The following is a 15,397-nucleotide window of genomic DNA, read 5'->3' as shown; positions in this document are numbered from 1 at the left end:
TAGAGACAGGACCAAGTCTTGTCTGCGATGCTGCTACCAGTGCTCCACGTCACCGTCTGCCATGCTGTGACCACTCACCGAATAATCTCTTTGCAACAGCCAACAGAATACTCGTCCACAGCCACAAATAGGTGCATGAACAATGTGTTCAGAGGCTGCAGAAGGAAACAGGACACGGTTAGAGGCTGAGTCAGAGCAAAGGGAAGGTGGGAGATGGGGTGGGGGGAGGGTCTGGAGGTGGGCACAGCCCAGAGCTGCCTGGTGCTGGTGGATGCAACTTTGTGTCTAAAATGAGGAGACACCCAGGCAGGGTTCAAGCCGCTTTCTGTCCTCCTAGCTTGGACTTATTCAAGGAAATGGAGAGCCTCCATCTGGTCCTTCCTCCTGCCTCATTGCCAGCTACGTGGCAGGGGCGCACCTACAGGGGAATGAAACCAACTGAGAACTCTGTGGTCTTGTCCTGGGGCACCACTGCCTAGTGAAAGACAATCCTGGGGGTCCCAGGTCAGCAGCTGCTGCTCTATTCAAGTGACACCCAAGGGAAAGAGTCTCTCCGGAATTTGCAGGGTGGGAGGCAAATGCCCCAGTTATGAATCCGACGGCTTGTTTCGTTCCACATTCCCAGACTCAGAATCTAACCCTACTCTCAGGATCCAGAGAACCTGAGGGGGAAAATAAAGCAGCAAAGATTCTACTATGACTCTCAGGGTATGATTTTAGGGTTTTTAAAGAGCTCTGCCCCATAGCTTAAAAAAAAATTATATCAAAGTGTATGGTTGATTTGGGGGCATCCAACCAGTCCATTCTGAAGGAGATCAACCCTGGGATTTCTTTGGAAGGAATTATGCTAAAGCTGAAACTCCAGTACTTTGGCCACTTCATGTGAAGAGCTGACTCATTGGAAAAGACTCTGATGCTGGGAGGGATTGGGGGCAGGAGGAGAAGGGGACGACAGAGGATGAGATGGCTGGATGGCATTACAGACTCGATGGATGTGAGTCTGAGTAAACTCCGGGAGTTGGTGATGGACAGGGAGGCCTGGCATGCTGAAATTCATGGGGTCGCAAGGAGTTGGACACGACTGAGCGACTGAACTGATGGCTCAAAGGTAAAGAATCCGACAGCAATGCAGGGGACACAGGAGACTCAGGTTCAATCCATGGGTTGGGAAGATCCCCTGGAGGAAGAAATGGCAACACACTCCAGTATTCTTGCTTGGAAAATACCATGGACAGAGGAGCCTGGTGGGTTACAGTCCATGGGGTCACAAAGAGTCAGACACAACTGAGCCACTGAGCACACAGTTGATTTACAATGCTGCATCAATTTCTCCTTACAGCACAGTTGTACTGAAGCCTTTTCAACTGTTCTGTGCATCTCCACACTGGTCTGTTCGACTCTGTACCCCTGTGCTTACTGGCAAACCCTCAAATTCTGGAGATGATGTAAATGGGAGGTAGCTGAGTGGTGAGGGGAAGGCAATGCCTGCACCTCAGTCCAGACACAGCAGCACTTCTGTGTCTCCTGTTTCCTGAGCAATTTCATAGGTGGCCTTGGGTGACCACTAGCATGTCTGTGCCTTGGTCTCCCCTCCTGTTGGGTGGCACGTGCCCTCGGAACACTCAGAAGGAGCTTATCAGGCATAAAATGGTGAGAGAAGAATCATGAGTTTAGTTCATGAGCTTGAAAATTCCCCAAAGGTAAACAACGCAAACCCCAGAATCCAGATACCACCAGGGACAGTGAGTGACAAGGTAATGTCCCAATGTGAGCACTTTCCATGCACAGACTAGCCTAACCCCATGACATCTTTTATATTCTGAACAGACTTGGCTTACGGTACATGGCTTATCACTTGGCTGGTGTATTTCCAAAATTCTTTCTTCCATCAAGAATATTACAGTTCAATATTTATTCCTCAGCTTTAAGATAAAAACCATTGTTTCATTTGCAGATACCCCTGGGGTAGGTAATACATTAAGCCATAAGGGTCTATACCTATGCTAAATAATAGGAGGATAATTCAAGCTACAAATGCTAGGTACATAAGTAATTTTCAATTTTCTATTAGATATATTTTTTAAAAAAGGAGTAAACAGGTTAAACTATTTTAATATATTTTATTCAATCTAATATATTTAAATTATTACCCTTTTAAGAAGCAATAAAGCTTCTCAACAAGATATTTTACACTCTTCTTCTTTCTACTGAGTGTCGATGTCCAGAGTATGTTTTATATGCATCAGTTCAGTCCAGTTCAATCACTCAGTTGTGCCTGACTCTTTGTGACCCCATGGACTACAGCACACCAGGCCTCCCTTGTCCATCACCATCTCTCAGAGTTTGCTCAAACTCATGTCCATCGAGTCAGTGATGCCATCCAACCATCTCATTCTTTGTCATCCCCTTCTCCTCCTGCCTTCAATCTTCCCCAGCATCAGGGTCTTTTCCTAATTCTTCGAATCAGGTGACCAAAGTATTGGAGTTTCAGCTTCAGCATCAGTCCTTCCAATGAATATTCAGGACTGATTTCCTTTAGGATGGACTGGTTGGCTCTCCTTGCTGTCCAAGGGACTCTTAAGAGTCTTCTCCAACACCCCAGTTCAAAAGCATCAATTCTTCGGTGCTCAGCTTTCTTTACAGTCCAACTCTCACATCCATACATGACTACTGGAAAACCATAGCCTTGACTAGACGGACCTTTGTTGGCAAAGTAATGTCTCTGCTTTTTAATATGCTGTTTATACACATAGCTCATTTCAATTCAAACTAGCCACATTTCAGGTTCCCAGTAGCTGCACGTGGATAGTGTACCATACAGGAAAACTCAGCTCTGACACTATTGAAGGAAGTAGTTGAAAAAGAAAACAATTCTAAAAGAACAAGAAGAGGAATAGAAGGGGAAAGAATTTATGAAGAATCGTGCTAATTTATAATTTTTGAGAAGGTAAAATCATGACCCTAATGCAAAGACAAAGTGCAAGTATCAGAGATTGATTCAATGCATAAATTCAGAAGGCAACCAGAGAGATGATTTTTAAAAAAAAAATGATTCATTGCACTTGAGAAGCTGTCTTCAGGCAGTTTAATGAGGAAATTGTTAGAAGATTGCCTGGCTAGATACAAAGAGTTCCTGTCCTGCAGGGTCAGAAATGGTGACCTTTGAGGTTATCTCTTCCACCAGACAGAAGTGACTTACATCTCAAATGGACCCAAATCTACAAGCTAATCACTGCTCCTGCAGAACTGGAAAACAGCTCAGTCAATAGAAAATCAATCAAAGGTACAAGCCCTGATAAAGCAGATCTTTTTGGCCTATTTCCAAGTTTGAGATCACTTTCCTGACAGTGGGGACCAGGAGAGCACAGGGTGGTGGGCAGAGGGGACCACAGGGGATGAAGGAGAGGGGGCATCTGGATGGACAGATGCTGGGTAGCCAACGTGCTGGCTGGGCGTGTTTACATGGCTGCTCCAATCCACCTTGCACACGACTGCTGTTCCCTAGGGCTCCAGGGACACACCCTTGAACTCCATGGTTGCAGCTTCTGACTCTCCCCAGCAGCTGGGACCCGATACGGGCCTGGCTCTGGAAGCCGAGGCAGGGTCAACTCAGGCTGGGCACCCCTCCCAAAGCCCCACTTCCCTGGGACCCGCCAACTGGGCTCCCGTGGGTCCACAGGGTGTCCTGCATCTGCAACTGAAAGATGTCAAGTGAGCCAGAGCCCACAAGGGCGCTTTAAAAATTACAGAGCGTGACTTGAACCTGAGACTCTGTTGCCAGTATTTCAGGAGCAGATGGTGTAAATGGCAGGTGCCCACCAGGCAGGTCAGAGACTTGGGAGCAGAGCGTGGAGACATGGGAAGCAGAGTTCTGCTGCTCCGCTAATTCCTTGCTCCCCCCAGGTCCTCCTCAGGGGCCTTTTGCTCCCAGACTCCCCTTCCCTCTCCACCACCTACGTTAATGTCTGTCTGTCATGATGTCACATACTTTCTGTCATGACCTTTAAACTGCTCAGTCTGAAAACTGAGGTGATCCACAGGGAAACACAGGACTTCCCTCGGAAATTCAGGCTGTTGTCACAAACGACACGCGCGGTCACTCACTGTGCATGGTATGTCACTGTCCAGCTCCCGGAACACGGACACCCAATCATCCTGTGTGGCGATATTCCAGTTGGGGTAATCCAGGAAGGTGGCCTGGGCCATGATCTCCTCTTGGTCATTGTGGAGGGTGATGGCAAGGTTTGCTTTCTCCCTGTGGAAATGGTTTGAATTGCACACATGAAGAAGGTACCAACCGTGAGAGGAAGAGGTATCATTTTCTCCTACCCTGGGCTCCTGGAGTTCAGCACCCACTGTGTCAGGTGGCACCACCTTTCCAAGAGGTGGCACTGATGAGGCAGCATGTGTGGGACATCTTTCAGGACACCTGACGCTATCAACCACATCTCTACAGAAAGTTACACTTCCTGAGAAAGGTGCTATGTCTGTGATATAAGATGCCCCGTATCCTCCCTTGGAGACGGGTGGGGAAAACATCGACTGCAGACTTCTGCACACTCTCCATGTTGCCAGCTTCACCATGCTGGCCAAAACACACGTTTAGGATGGCCAACTGACCCCTGTGAGTCTCTCACACACATACACTTCCTACACTTATTATTTTCTTTAATTCAGTTCACTTTTGGCTGCAATGAGTCTATTTCAATAATAAGTTTTACATTACTATCATAAATGGAAAACCAGTATCCCTTCCTATAAGTAGAAGCTAACTATAAAAATGAAGATATAACATTTAACACAAAAATTGCTCTACATGATTGGAGTCAAATCACCTGAGTCAAATCTGGTATCACCAGAGCTGTGGGCACCTGAAGGAGCCACTGCACTTGGGACATCAGTCTCAGCACCTCTAGCCACAATCCCCTCTCACAGGAAGTCACAGCGCTTAGCCACAGGGGACCCCCAGCAGGGTGCCCTTGGGCCAAGCTCTGCAGCTGGCTGCCTTCCGGTATTGAGGACGTTCATTAGCAGGAGGGGCAGCCCCCAGATTCTCCATCTAATTCACTGAAGCCCCTGCCCCTCATTCTGCTTCTGCAGGTCTCCCTCCAGCTCCTGTCGTCTGGGCTCCCCTGCTCCAGGCTCCCAGAGCCATGACCTATGACTTCACACTGAGAGTCCTCACTCTAACCCAGATGAGAATGGTCAAGGGCACAGGACCATTTACCTTGACCTTGATCAGTACCTTGATCACTGAGCATCAGTGATAGCAGTGATGAAGGCGGTAGAGGAGGAGGTGGGCAAGACCTGGGACCAGGCAGCCACCATCCCTTCAGGAAAGAAAAGGAAAGGTGTTCCTGGAATCCCAATTAGAACTTGAAATACACTTATCCATGGGAACCTAGGGTGGTGGTGGTGCTCTGCAGCACAATTAGTGCAGTGCTATACCGCACATACGATATAGATTAAACAGGCTTTTCTGAGGTGGCCTGGGAAGCCAGCCACCAATAACTTTATTTCAATGGGAAAATGCACTGCAGTTTCCAAAGAGCCTGATTGCAAAAAGTAACTTTGGCAGCAAATCATTTTATATATACAATTTCCACTTATTACTGCTTAGCGAATAGGTCCTCTATGAAAGTGAAAGAAAGAAAGTGAAGTCGCTCAGTCATGTCCAGACTCTTCGCGACCCCATGGCCTGTAGCCTATAGGTTCTTCCATCCATGGGATTTTCCAGGCAAGAATAGTGGAATGGGTTGCCATTTCCTTCTCCAGGAGATCTTCCCGACCCAGGGATTGAACCCAGGTCTCCTGCATTTGTAGGCAGACGCTTTACCATCTGAGCCACCAGGGAAGTCTCAGGTCCTCTATAGGACAGATAAAAATCATCGTGAGAGTGAAAGCGGGAAAGGAGGGATAAGGTAGAGGGAGAAGGTGTGTGCCTTTAAAGCTGGTTTACATGTAAGAATTAAAGATTTTAAAATTTTAAAAAAAAAATAAATAAAATAAAATCAAATCAAAAAAAAAAAAATAAAATAAAGCTGGTTTAAAATTATCCTTTGTAATAAGCCAAATCCAAGCCAAAGGAGCCCTTAAAAAATACACACACACACACACACACACACACACACACACACACTTGCACATGTATGTATTTCATCAAAACATATTAAAGTTCAAAGATGTTACCAGCAATAGAAATCAGAGTTCTTTCCATTAGAGCAGTGCTTTATTTATTCAACAGGTTTCAGGAATTTCAGATTCAGCCAGTACTCGTTTTACTTAACTGTATTTGGTGAAAATCTTGTTGAAAAAGGGTTCCCATTTTCTGCCTCGTTAAGTAGTAAGAGTGAAACAAGGTTTCCTGTCCCTTTTTTCCCCAAATACTTCAACTTTAAATCCTTCTGTGACTTTTTATACCTTAGGTATGTCTCATATGTAAAACATGACTCCTCTTAGTTTTGTTCTGTTTTCAGCCAATCTACTCATCTTTATATTTTAACTGAAGAATTTTGTTCAGATACATTTATTTTGATTGCCGATACACAGAATTTTTTTCAATCTTCCTATTATTTGTGATTTTAATGTGTTCTATGCTGTTTCTTTTTTCTTCCTCTTTTCTTGCTTTTAGATTCTGGTTTCTTGTTAATTTCCTGTTCAATTTCCCCCTCTATAGATCAGCAGTTATAATCTCTACACCTATCCTTTAATGATTATACTAGCCCAAGTTAACATGTATTTCTAACAAAGTCTTTACCCTCTGTTCCAGTTATCAACTGACATGTACCAAACCACCCCTAGGCTCCAAACAGCGGTTTTTTATCATCTCTCACGGTTCTGTGGGCTAGCTGGTTTTGACTGAGCAGTTTTTGGTGGAGGTCTCTCAGGTGATGGCCGTCAAGTGGTGCTAATAGCTGGAGTCCGCTGAATATCCAGTCCAGAATGGTTCCACTCACACTGTTAGCGGTCGGTGCTGGTTATTGCTGTCAGGTGAGACACGTGCACGTAGCCCTGTGACTTGAGCCTCTAACAGTGTGGCATCTGGGTTCCAAGAGGGAGCATTTCAGAGAGCAGGGGAAGCTGTAGACTTCTTATGGTCTAGACTTGAAGTCATAGAGCATCCATGTTGCTGATTTCTATACACAGGGCCAGCCCTTACTCAGGACAAGAAGACACTTGAAAAGGACTTGATAAAGGGTGTGTGGTAAGTGGGAGGGAGGGGGAACACCTCTGAATACTAGCTACCACACCCTCCTCCTCAACAAATCCTTAAAGCTATTTTCAGTTTAATCACATGACCCCCAATTTATCAGCTGTTTTTGTCCTGTATTTTATCTAACTCATTATTTATATTTTATAACTTACCATTTATAATTAGTATATTAGATTAGTAATTGTTAATCTAATTGTTAATGTTACTGTTTCATACAAGCTAGATTTTTAAAAATATTTATACATATTTTTGTTTACTTTCCTTCTTTTATATTGGGTTTTTCCAGCCAAGATTTTCTTCCTTCTGCTTAGCGTATGTTCTGAGGAATTTCCTTAATTCAGAGTCTACCAGTAAAGTAACTGATAAGCTAGTTTTCGTTTATCTTAAAAAATTTGTTCATTTTTTCCCCTAAGTATTGAAACATTGTTTTACTAGGTATAAATTCTAGTTTGATGTTATTTGCTCTCCAACATTTCACTGTCTTCTGGGTACCATTGTTGCTAGTAAGAATTATCATTAGACTAATTTTCAGTTGTTTGCAGGCAACTTCTTTTTTCTCTACAGCTATTTTCCAGATCTTCTCTTTAGCTTTGGTGTTTTGCTATTTCATTATGATGTGGTTAGTTGTAGAATTTTCTGTGCATTTTTCTTATTTGGAATTCATTGAGTTTTCTGTAAGAATGTGTGCTTTTCAACAATTCTGGAAAGTTCCCAGCCATTATCTCTTCAAATACTGACTCTTCCACTTTCTATTATGTCCTTCTAGATGTCTGATCATACCTAATTGTTAAGTATCCCATGTTTATGTTTTGTCTCTGTCTCTTTGTGCTGAATTCCAGGTAATCTATTTTTATTGATCCTCTAGTTCACTACTTCTGTCTTCACCAGTGTCTATTATGATGCTTAATTCATCTACTGAGCTTTTAATTTTAACTCTATTTCTTTCTAGATGGTCTGTTAGACTTTTTCAATACGCATTTTTCATTTTATGGTCTTTTAAAACATACCTTTTCACTTTAGACATAGTATAGTTATTTTATATTCTATGACTTAATATCTGAAGTCTTTGAGTCTGATTCTCAAAGTGTATAGTTTTTGTCTTTGATTTTCACTAATGATGACTGTCTCCTTGTGTATTTGTGTTGTGATTTTTAGCTGTGAGTTTATCTTCCTTGGAACCTTATCTGTGAGTATTATTTGAAGTCTAAGCTGAAGCTCCACCCTTTCAGACCTGATCTGCATTTATTTCAGCGGTCTCCTAGATACAGTACAGCCTGTAACCACTTTTAATCAAATTTTCCACTGCCTTTACTTTATTCAGTCTATGGGTAAATTAACTTCATTTGGTTGTCTGAAAATGCATCCATTAATTAGGAAGTTTTGAAGCTTTTGCAGAGGAGCTTTATCCCTCCCCCCAACCATTTCATTCATGCTGAAGTTGAAATGGCCAAGTTTCCTTACTTTTATGCAGTGGGTTTAATATCTCCTTCATCCCTACAAATAATATAATTTTATACAAAGAAATCTAACACTTCCCTCCTTAAGTGCAGGGAGCATTTAACTTCTGTCCCTTGCAAACCTGTCAAAACAGAAGTGTGAGGTTTCTAGAATATAGCAAAAAATTCTCAAGGAGAAAGTGGCATGGGTTCCTGCTATTGTCCTGAAGTTTCTGATTTCATTCTGACAACTTGTGTGTGTGTGTGTGCATATCAACATGTTTCCATCCAGAGGACATCATTAAGGTGTTTAATCCACAATAAGGCCAAAAAAGAGAAATAATTTCATTGGTACACATATTTTTAAAGCTTTTATACATATTGCCCTATTGCTCTCCAACAAAACTATGCCAAATTTACACTACATTCATCAGTATAGTGATCAGAAACTGTAAATTTTAATGTCTTAGGCTGGCCTAGTTTAAACATTTCAATTGCATTTAATCTGAAGATTTATGAGATCCAAATTACTGAGCTATCTCTTAACATGCTCAATAAAAATAACGAGGATCTGATTATAGGATATTTGTATGTGTTAGTCGCTCAGTCATGTCCGACTCTTTGCAACCCGATGAACTGTACCCCACCAGGCTCCTCTGTCCATTGATTTTCCAGGCAAGAACACTGGAGTGGGTAGCCATTCTCTTCTCAACCCAGGGATCGAACCCGGGTCTCCTGCATTGCAAGTGGACTCTTTATCATCTGAGCCACCAGAGAAGCCCTATATTCATATTCTAGTGTCCAAAAACAAAAGAAACAGGGAGAGAAAAGATCTTTTCTAAAAAAAAAAACAAACTATGCCTAATTCAAAGTTTAGAAGAACAGATGAACAGAAGTGGCTGAGAGTACATTCAGGCTTTGTCACTTACTAACTGCTGGACCTTGGGCGGGCCTCCACTTTCTCATCTGTAAAAATGGGCATGATGGTGAATACCTCAGAATTAAACAAGACAGTGTTGGCAAAGCACGGAGTCTGAAGGAAAATAAATTCTCAATATTGGTAGCTAATATTATTAACTTGCTTTTAAGTGACTCTACTGGTAGGTGAGGCAGTCGAGATTTGAACTCAAGTTTGCCTGAATCCAAAAGCTGTGAGAAATCTTTCCAATTTTTATGTTTGTTATAAGACTTAGTGATGGTTATTCCCAGAGACCTTCTGCTCAGAAGGGCAGACTTTCCTGCTGTCTGTTTCCTTGCCATAAGCCCCGTGAAGACAAAGGAGTAGAGCCCCTTGGCTTACATACTTACAGAAGATAGATGATATTAAGATTTCCAAAGAGCTTCTGGGTAAATTTTCTAATGAGGTTTTTGATACAATAAATATCCTGTGATTCTGTTCTTCGGCAATGTACCACTTCAACTTTTCCTCTTGGAGAGGTGAGTACTGACATTTTTGATCCTGTCTCCAAAAGAGAGAAAAACAGCCCACTGTTAACCTGAGATGATGAGCCAGTCTAGCTACGTATTTACAAAAATGGGACATTCCTTCAGTCTTCGTGTGGTCAGGGTGAGCATGGTTGGTGGGATACATCTCCCCTGGGTGTAGGCTATGACAACTGTCCCCCAAAACTAGCTGACACCTGTCTGTCCAGGAAAATGAGGTTTCTGAGAACTGGCCTGGCTAGAAGTGACTGCAACGATATTTTCTGTTTTCCACAAAGCTGCTTTAAAAATATTCAAACAATAGGACTGAAGAACATTGAAAGGAATTATTTACTGATTCAGGGTTCTCATATTTAATTAGCCACCATGGTCAAGAGTTAGAGGGGAAATACAGACGCTGCCCCCTGTGCAAACGGAGCTCTCTCAAACCAGAGCCCAAAGGGCAGCAGTCCTGGGGGATATTTTGAGGTTGAAAGAGTTGTTAGTCAGTCAGTCATGTTGGACTCTTTGCAACTCCACAGACTGTAGCCCACCAGGCTCCTCTGTCCATGGGATTTCCCAGGCAAGAATACTGAGCCACTTCCTTTTCCAGGGGATCTTCCCTACCCAGGGATCGAACCCACGTCTCCAGCTTGGCAGGCAGATTCTTTACCACTGAGCCACCTGGGAAGTCCTACGGTGAAAAGAGGTCTGTGGCCAAAGAAGTATGAGACATGGCTTGCAAGGGGCTTCCAGAGGGGGCCCCTATGCCCATGAAAGTCTCTGGGAAGCTCCAGGATAAAGTTGCAGCTTTCTCTGTACACCGAGCCTTCCCCACAGCCATTCTGAGGAGAATCTCTAATGACAGCAAAGGCAGAGAGTCTCACGTTGAGAAAGACACACGGGAGATGCTGCTGACAGAACAGCAGGCCCAAGACGAGCTCCATCTGTCTCAATGTCTAGGGTCCTCAAGGTGTATGTGTCTCTTCCTCCCTCTCTTTCCTTTCCTCCCTCCTTCCTTCCCTCCCTTTTTCTTTTTTTCCTGTTTCCTAAGGGGAAATACATTATTATGGGCTAAGCCAGTAAGCTGGAAAAGAGGGAAGTTAATTTTCGCCATCGCACTAATTCTAAGAGCAGTGTGGAGTGTTCCCAGCGCCCTGGAAGGTGGCCCCATCCACAGGTAATCACCATTCTGACTTCTATCTCATAGTGCCCTTGGCCATTTTTTGAACACTATATAAATGAAATTACACAGTGTGCACTGAATTCTTTTGAAACACAGTATTGTATCATTTGACTTTTTGCTGTTGTTTAGATATATTCTTGCACAAATTACATGATGACTGTATTCCAATAAAATTGTACTTATGAACACTGACATTTGACTTTTACATGGTTGAGTGTATCCTGAAATGTTCTTTTGGTCTTTTATTCAATTGTTTAAACATTTTTTTTTTTTAATTCTTGGCTTGTGGGCCACCTAAAAAATAGTTAATGAGTTGAATGTGGCCTGTAGGCTACTGTTTCCCTACTACCAGAACAAGTATTTCAAAAATACAGAGGTAAAAATAATCATTAAGTGAGAGTTCTATATCTAGCTGAATAATCGTTTAAAAATCAAGGTGATATAAGACAATTCACTACAAAGAAATTACCATTCAAAGAACCCTGTTGAAAGAACTAGTAAAAGCTGTATATCAGGAAGAAGAAAATTAAAATCAGAAAGGAGTAGAATACAGGATGAAATGTTGGGGAGAGAAAAGTAAATGAGAAGATATATCTAAATAGGCATTGACGGTCAGGAAAAAAGTAATAATGATGATAAATCTTGCTTTAGAAACAACAGCTGGATTGAATTACCACACAATAAAAACTTGTGAGATGGAAGGATGACAATCATAAATGAAACATTCTAAGGTTTGAGAGGCAGCTATAAATGATTGAACCTCGTCAAATCAATTGCATATAGTTACAGATTTTAGGGAATTCACCTAAGGTAAATATCTTTTTTTATTTTAATAGCTATTTATTTATTTCCATAGGTGACTTCTCTTTATGGCAGTTATATAAAATCTCATTCATCTAGAATTTGAAAAGTGAGACAACTTTAAAATGTTTAAATAATAAAATGGTGATACAGAACTATGGCAACTGTTTTTATATTGGTTATGAATGACTTCCATTTGAGAAATCAGCATAAAAACCTTTTTGAAAAAACTATCTGCAGAGGTAGATGTGATAGTTTTACATACATAAATACATGGACAAGAGACTTGGCAGCTGTCAAAAATCTCTTAACCAATGAACTACCAAGCCATGAAAAATAGGCAGAAATCTTAAATGCATATTACTAAGTGAAAGAAGCCAGTCTTTAAAGGCTATACACTATATCACTCTGTTGCTGCTGCTGCTGCTGCTAAGTCGCTTCAGTCGTGTCTGACTCTGTGCGACCCCATAGACGGCAGCCCACCAGGCTCCCCCATCCCTGGGATTCTCCAGGCAAGAACACTGGAGTGGGTTGCCATTTCCTTCTCCAATTCATGAAAGTGAAAAGTGAAAGTAAAGTCACTCAGTCATGTCTGACTCTCAGCGACCCCATGGATTGCAGCCTACCAGGCTCCTCCATCCATGGGATTTTCCAGGCAAGAGTACTGGAGTGGGTTGCCATTGCCTCTCCGCTATATCACTCTGCTGCTGCTGCTGCTAAGTCACTTCAGTCGTGTCCGACTCTGTGTGACCCCATAGACAGCAGCCCACCAAGCTCCCCTATCGCTGGGATTCTCTAGGCAAAAACACTGGAGTGGGTTGCCATTTCCTTCTCCAATGCATGAAAGTGAAAAGTGAAAGTGAAGTCACTCAGTCGTGTCCGACTCTTTGTGACCCCATGGACTGTAGCCCACCAGGCTCCTTCATCCATGGGATTTGCCAGGCAAGAGTACTGGAGTGGGGTGCCATCGCCTTCTCTGCTATATCACTCTTATGATATGATATTCTGAAAAAGACTGCTGATAGTCTGGAAAAAAAAAAGTCAGTGGCTTCCAGAAGAAAATGGGGAGGGAAGGATGAATAGGTGAAGCAGAGAGGACTTTTAGGGCAGTTAAACTGTTCTTTCCTCTGGAAGAGGGCATGGTAACCCACTCCAGTATTGTTGCCTGGAGAATCCCACGGACAGGAGAGCCTGGCAGGCTACGGTCTTTAGGGTTGCACAGTGTCGGACATGACTGACACAGCTTAGCACAAACTGCTCTTTACCATTCTGTAATGATGGATACATGGCACTGTATTATTCGTCAAATCCTATACAATGCACAACATCGCAAGTAAACCCTTACACTGGATGATAATGACATGTGATGTGACAATGTAGGTTCATGGACTGTAACAAATGCAGTACTCTGGTGGTGGATATTAATCATGGGGTGGCTGGAGGCGGAGGGGGCAGCAGAAATAGAAATTTTTTGTACCTTTCATTCAATTTTCCTGTGAATCTAAAGCTGCTCTAAAAAATCAAGTTTATTTTAAAAATTTCTAACCATTTGTGTACACATAATTTTTCTGCTTCTGAAGACAGGTTAGGTATTTATGGGGCACTTTACACAGATTTTCTCTTTAATCCTGGTGAAATATATTATTTATGTCATATAGTTAAGGACTAAAGATTTTGATTGTGTGGATCACAACAGAATGCGGAAAATTCTTAAAGAGATGGGAGTATCAGCCCACCGTACCTGTCTCCTGAGAAACCTGTATGTGGATCAAGAAGCATACTGGACATGAAACAACTGACTGGTTCAAAATTGGGAAAGGAGTATGCCAAGGCTGTATATTGTCACTCTGCTTATTTAACTTCTATGCAGAGCATATCATGTGAAATTCTGGGCTGAATGAATCAGAAGCTGAAATTAAGATTGCCAGGAGAAATATCAGTACCCTCATATACACAAATGATACCACTCTAATGGCAGAAAGTGAAGATGAACTAAAGAGCCTCTTGATGAGGATGAAAGAGGAGAGTGAAAAAGCTGGCTTGAATCTCAACATTAAAAAAACATGGCATCCAGTCCCATCACTTCGTGGCAAATAGAAGGGGAAAACATGGAAGCAGTGACAGATATTTTTTCCCCTCGGGCTCCAAAATCACTGCAGGATGATAACTGCAGCCATGAAATTAAAAGATTCTTGCTCCTTGAAAGGAAAGCTATGACAAACCTAGACAATATATTAAAAAGCAGAGATATCACTTTGCCACAAATGTCTGTATGGTCAGAGCTATGGTTTTCTCCATAGTCATGCACAGATTTGAGAGCTGGACCATAAGGAAGGCTGATCACCATAGAATTTATACTTTCTAGTTGTGGTGCTGGACAAGCCTCTTGAGAGTCACTTGAACTGCATGGAGATCAAACCAGTCAGTCCTAAAGGAAATCAACCCTGAGTGTTCATTGGAAGGAATGAAGCTGAAGCTCCAATACTTTGGCCACTATATTCAGAGAGCCAAGTCAGTGGAAAAGACCTGATGCTGGGAAAGACTGAAGGCAAAAGGAAAAGGAGGTGGTAGAGGGTGAGATGGTTAGATGCAATCACTGACTCAACGGACATAAATTTCAGCAAATTACAGGAGATAGTGGAGGATAGAGAAGCCTGGTGTGCTACAGTCCATGAGGTCGCAAAGAGTGGGACCTGAATTCGCGACTCAATAACAACAAAAGTTAAGCGAACTGGCGCTACGAAAATTGACATTAAGACACAATGACAGAAAATTTTAAATATCTGTTTATCTGATATTATTTAAGATTGATATATTACATTGCTTATCTGACATTATAAGGCTGGGTTATTTGCTAGTACTCCGATGATTTATTTTCACTTTTTTCTGTTATCTGGCTTTAAAATTCCTTCAGTCACTTTCATTTATAAGCCATAGAATTATTTGGTCACAACTGTCCGGAAACCAAGGGGCAGTTGACCATTCGGGCCTACAAAGCCCAGAATGCACCCCAGCTCAGGGCGGCCGAGGAGGTCAGCAGCTTGCCGCTAGGTATGCCAGGAGGTAGTTTTCTACCCCACCCCCGCCCTCGAGCGTCCGCACGGTAGCCGGGTTCCTGTCCCCTTGCGGGATACCGCGATTTCACGGATCCACCCGTCCTCGCACGGTCATCCTAATCCCAGAGGCGATCTGAGGATGTGCCCCTGACGGCCCGGATGCAGCCAGCACTCCTCACCTCACCTGCAACTCCCGAGTCCCAGGCTCCGAAGAGGACGCGCAGCCCGGTTACCACAGAAACGACGTTGACTCCGTCACGGCGCGGGAAAGAGGTCAAAGGTC

General features: G+C 42.8%; 1 protein-coding gene across 1 annotated transcript in view; it reads right to left on the bottom strand.

Moving 5' to 3' along the window:
• Positions 1 to 15,359, bottom strand: part of CFAP61 (cilia and flagella associated protein 61) — a 250,124-nt gene extending 234,765 nt beyond the window's left edge. The window contains exons 1-4 of the mRNA XM_060397508.1: positions 15,299 to 15,359; positions 9,958 to 10,108; positions 4,105 to 4,255; positions 79 to 155 (exon numbers count right to left, since the gene is read on the bottom strand). Of these exons, the coding sequence (XP_060253491.1) occupies positions 79 to 155; positions 4,105 to 4,255; positions 9,958 to 10,100 (371 nt within the window). The 5' untranslated portion in view covers positions 10,101 to 10,108; positions 15,299 to 15,359. The remainder of the gene's footprint in view (positions 1 to 78; positions 156 to 4,104; positions 4,256 to 9,957; positions 10,109 to 15,298) is intronic.
• Between the last annotated feature and the right edge of the window lie 38 nt (positions 15,360 to 15,397).

This window comes from Ovis aries, chromosome 13 (genome assembly GCF_016772045.2).
Source record: "Ovis aries strain OAR_USU_Benz2616 breed Rambouillet chromosome 13, ARS-UI_Ramb_v3.0, whole genome shotgun sequence".
In the NCBI taxonomy this organism is placed as follows: domain Eukaryota; kingdom Metazoa; phylum Chordata; class Mammalia; order Artiodactyla; family Bovidae; genus Ovis; species Ovis aries.
Note: the sequence above shows the minus strand (reverse complement) of the source record. Positions and strands in the feature narration are given on the sequence as shown.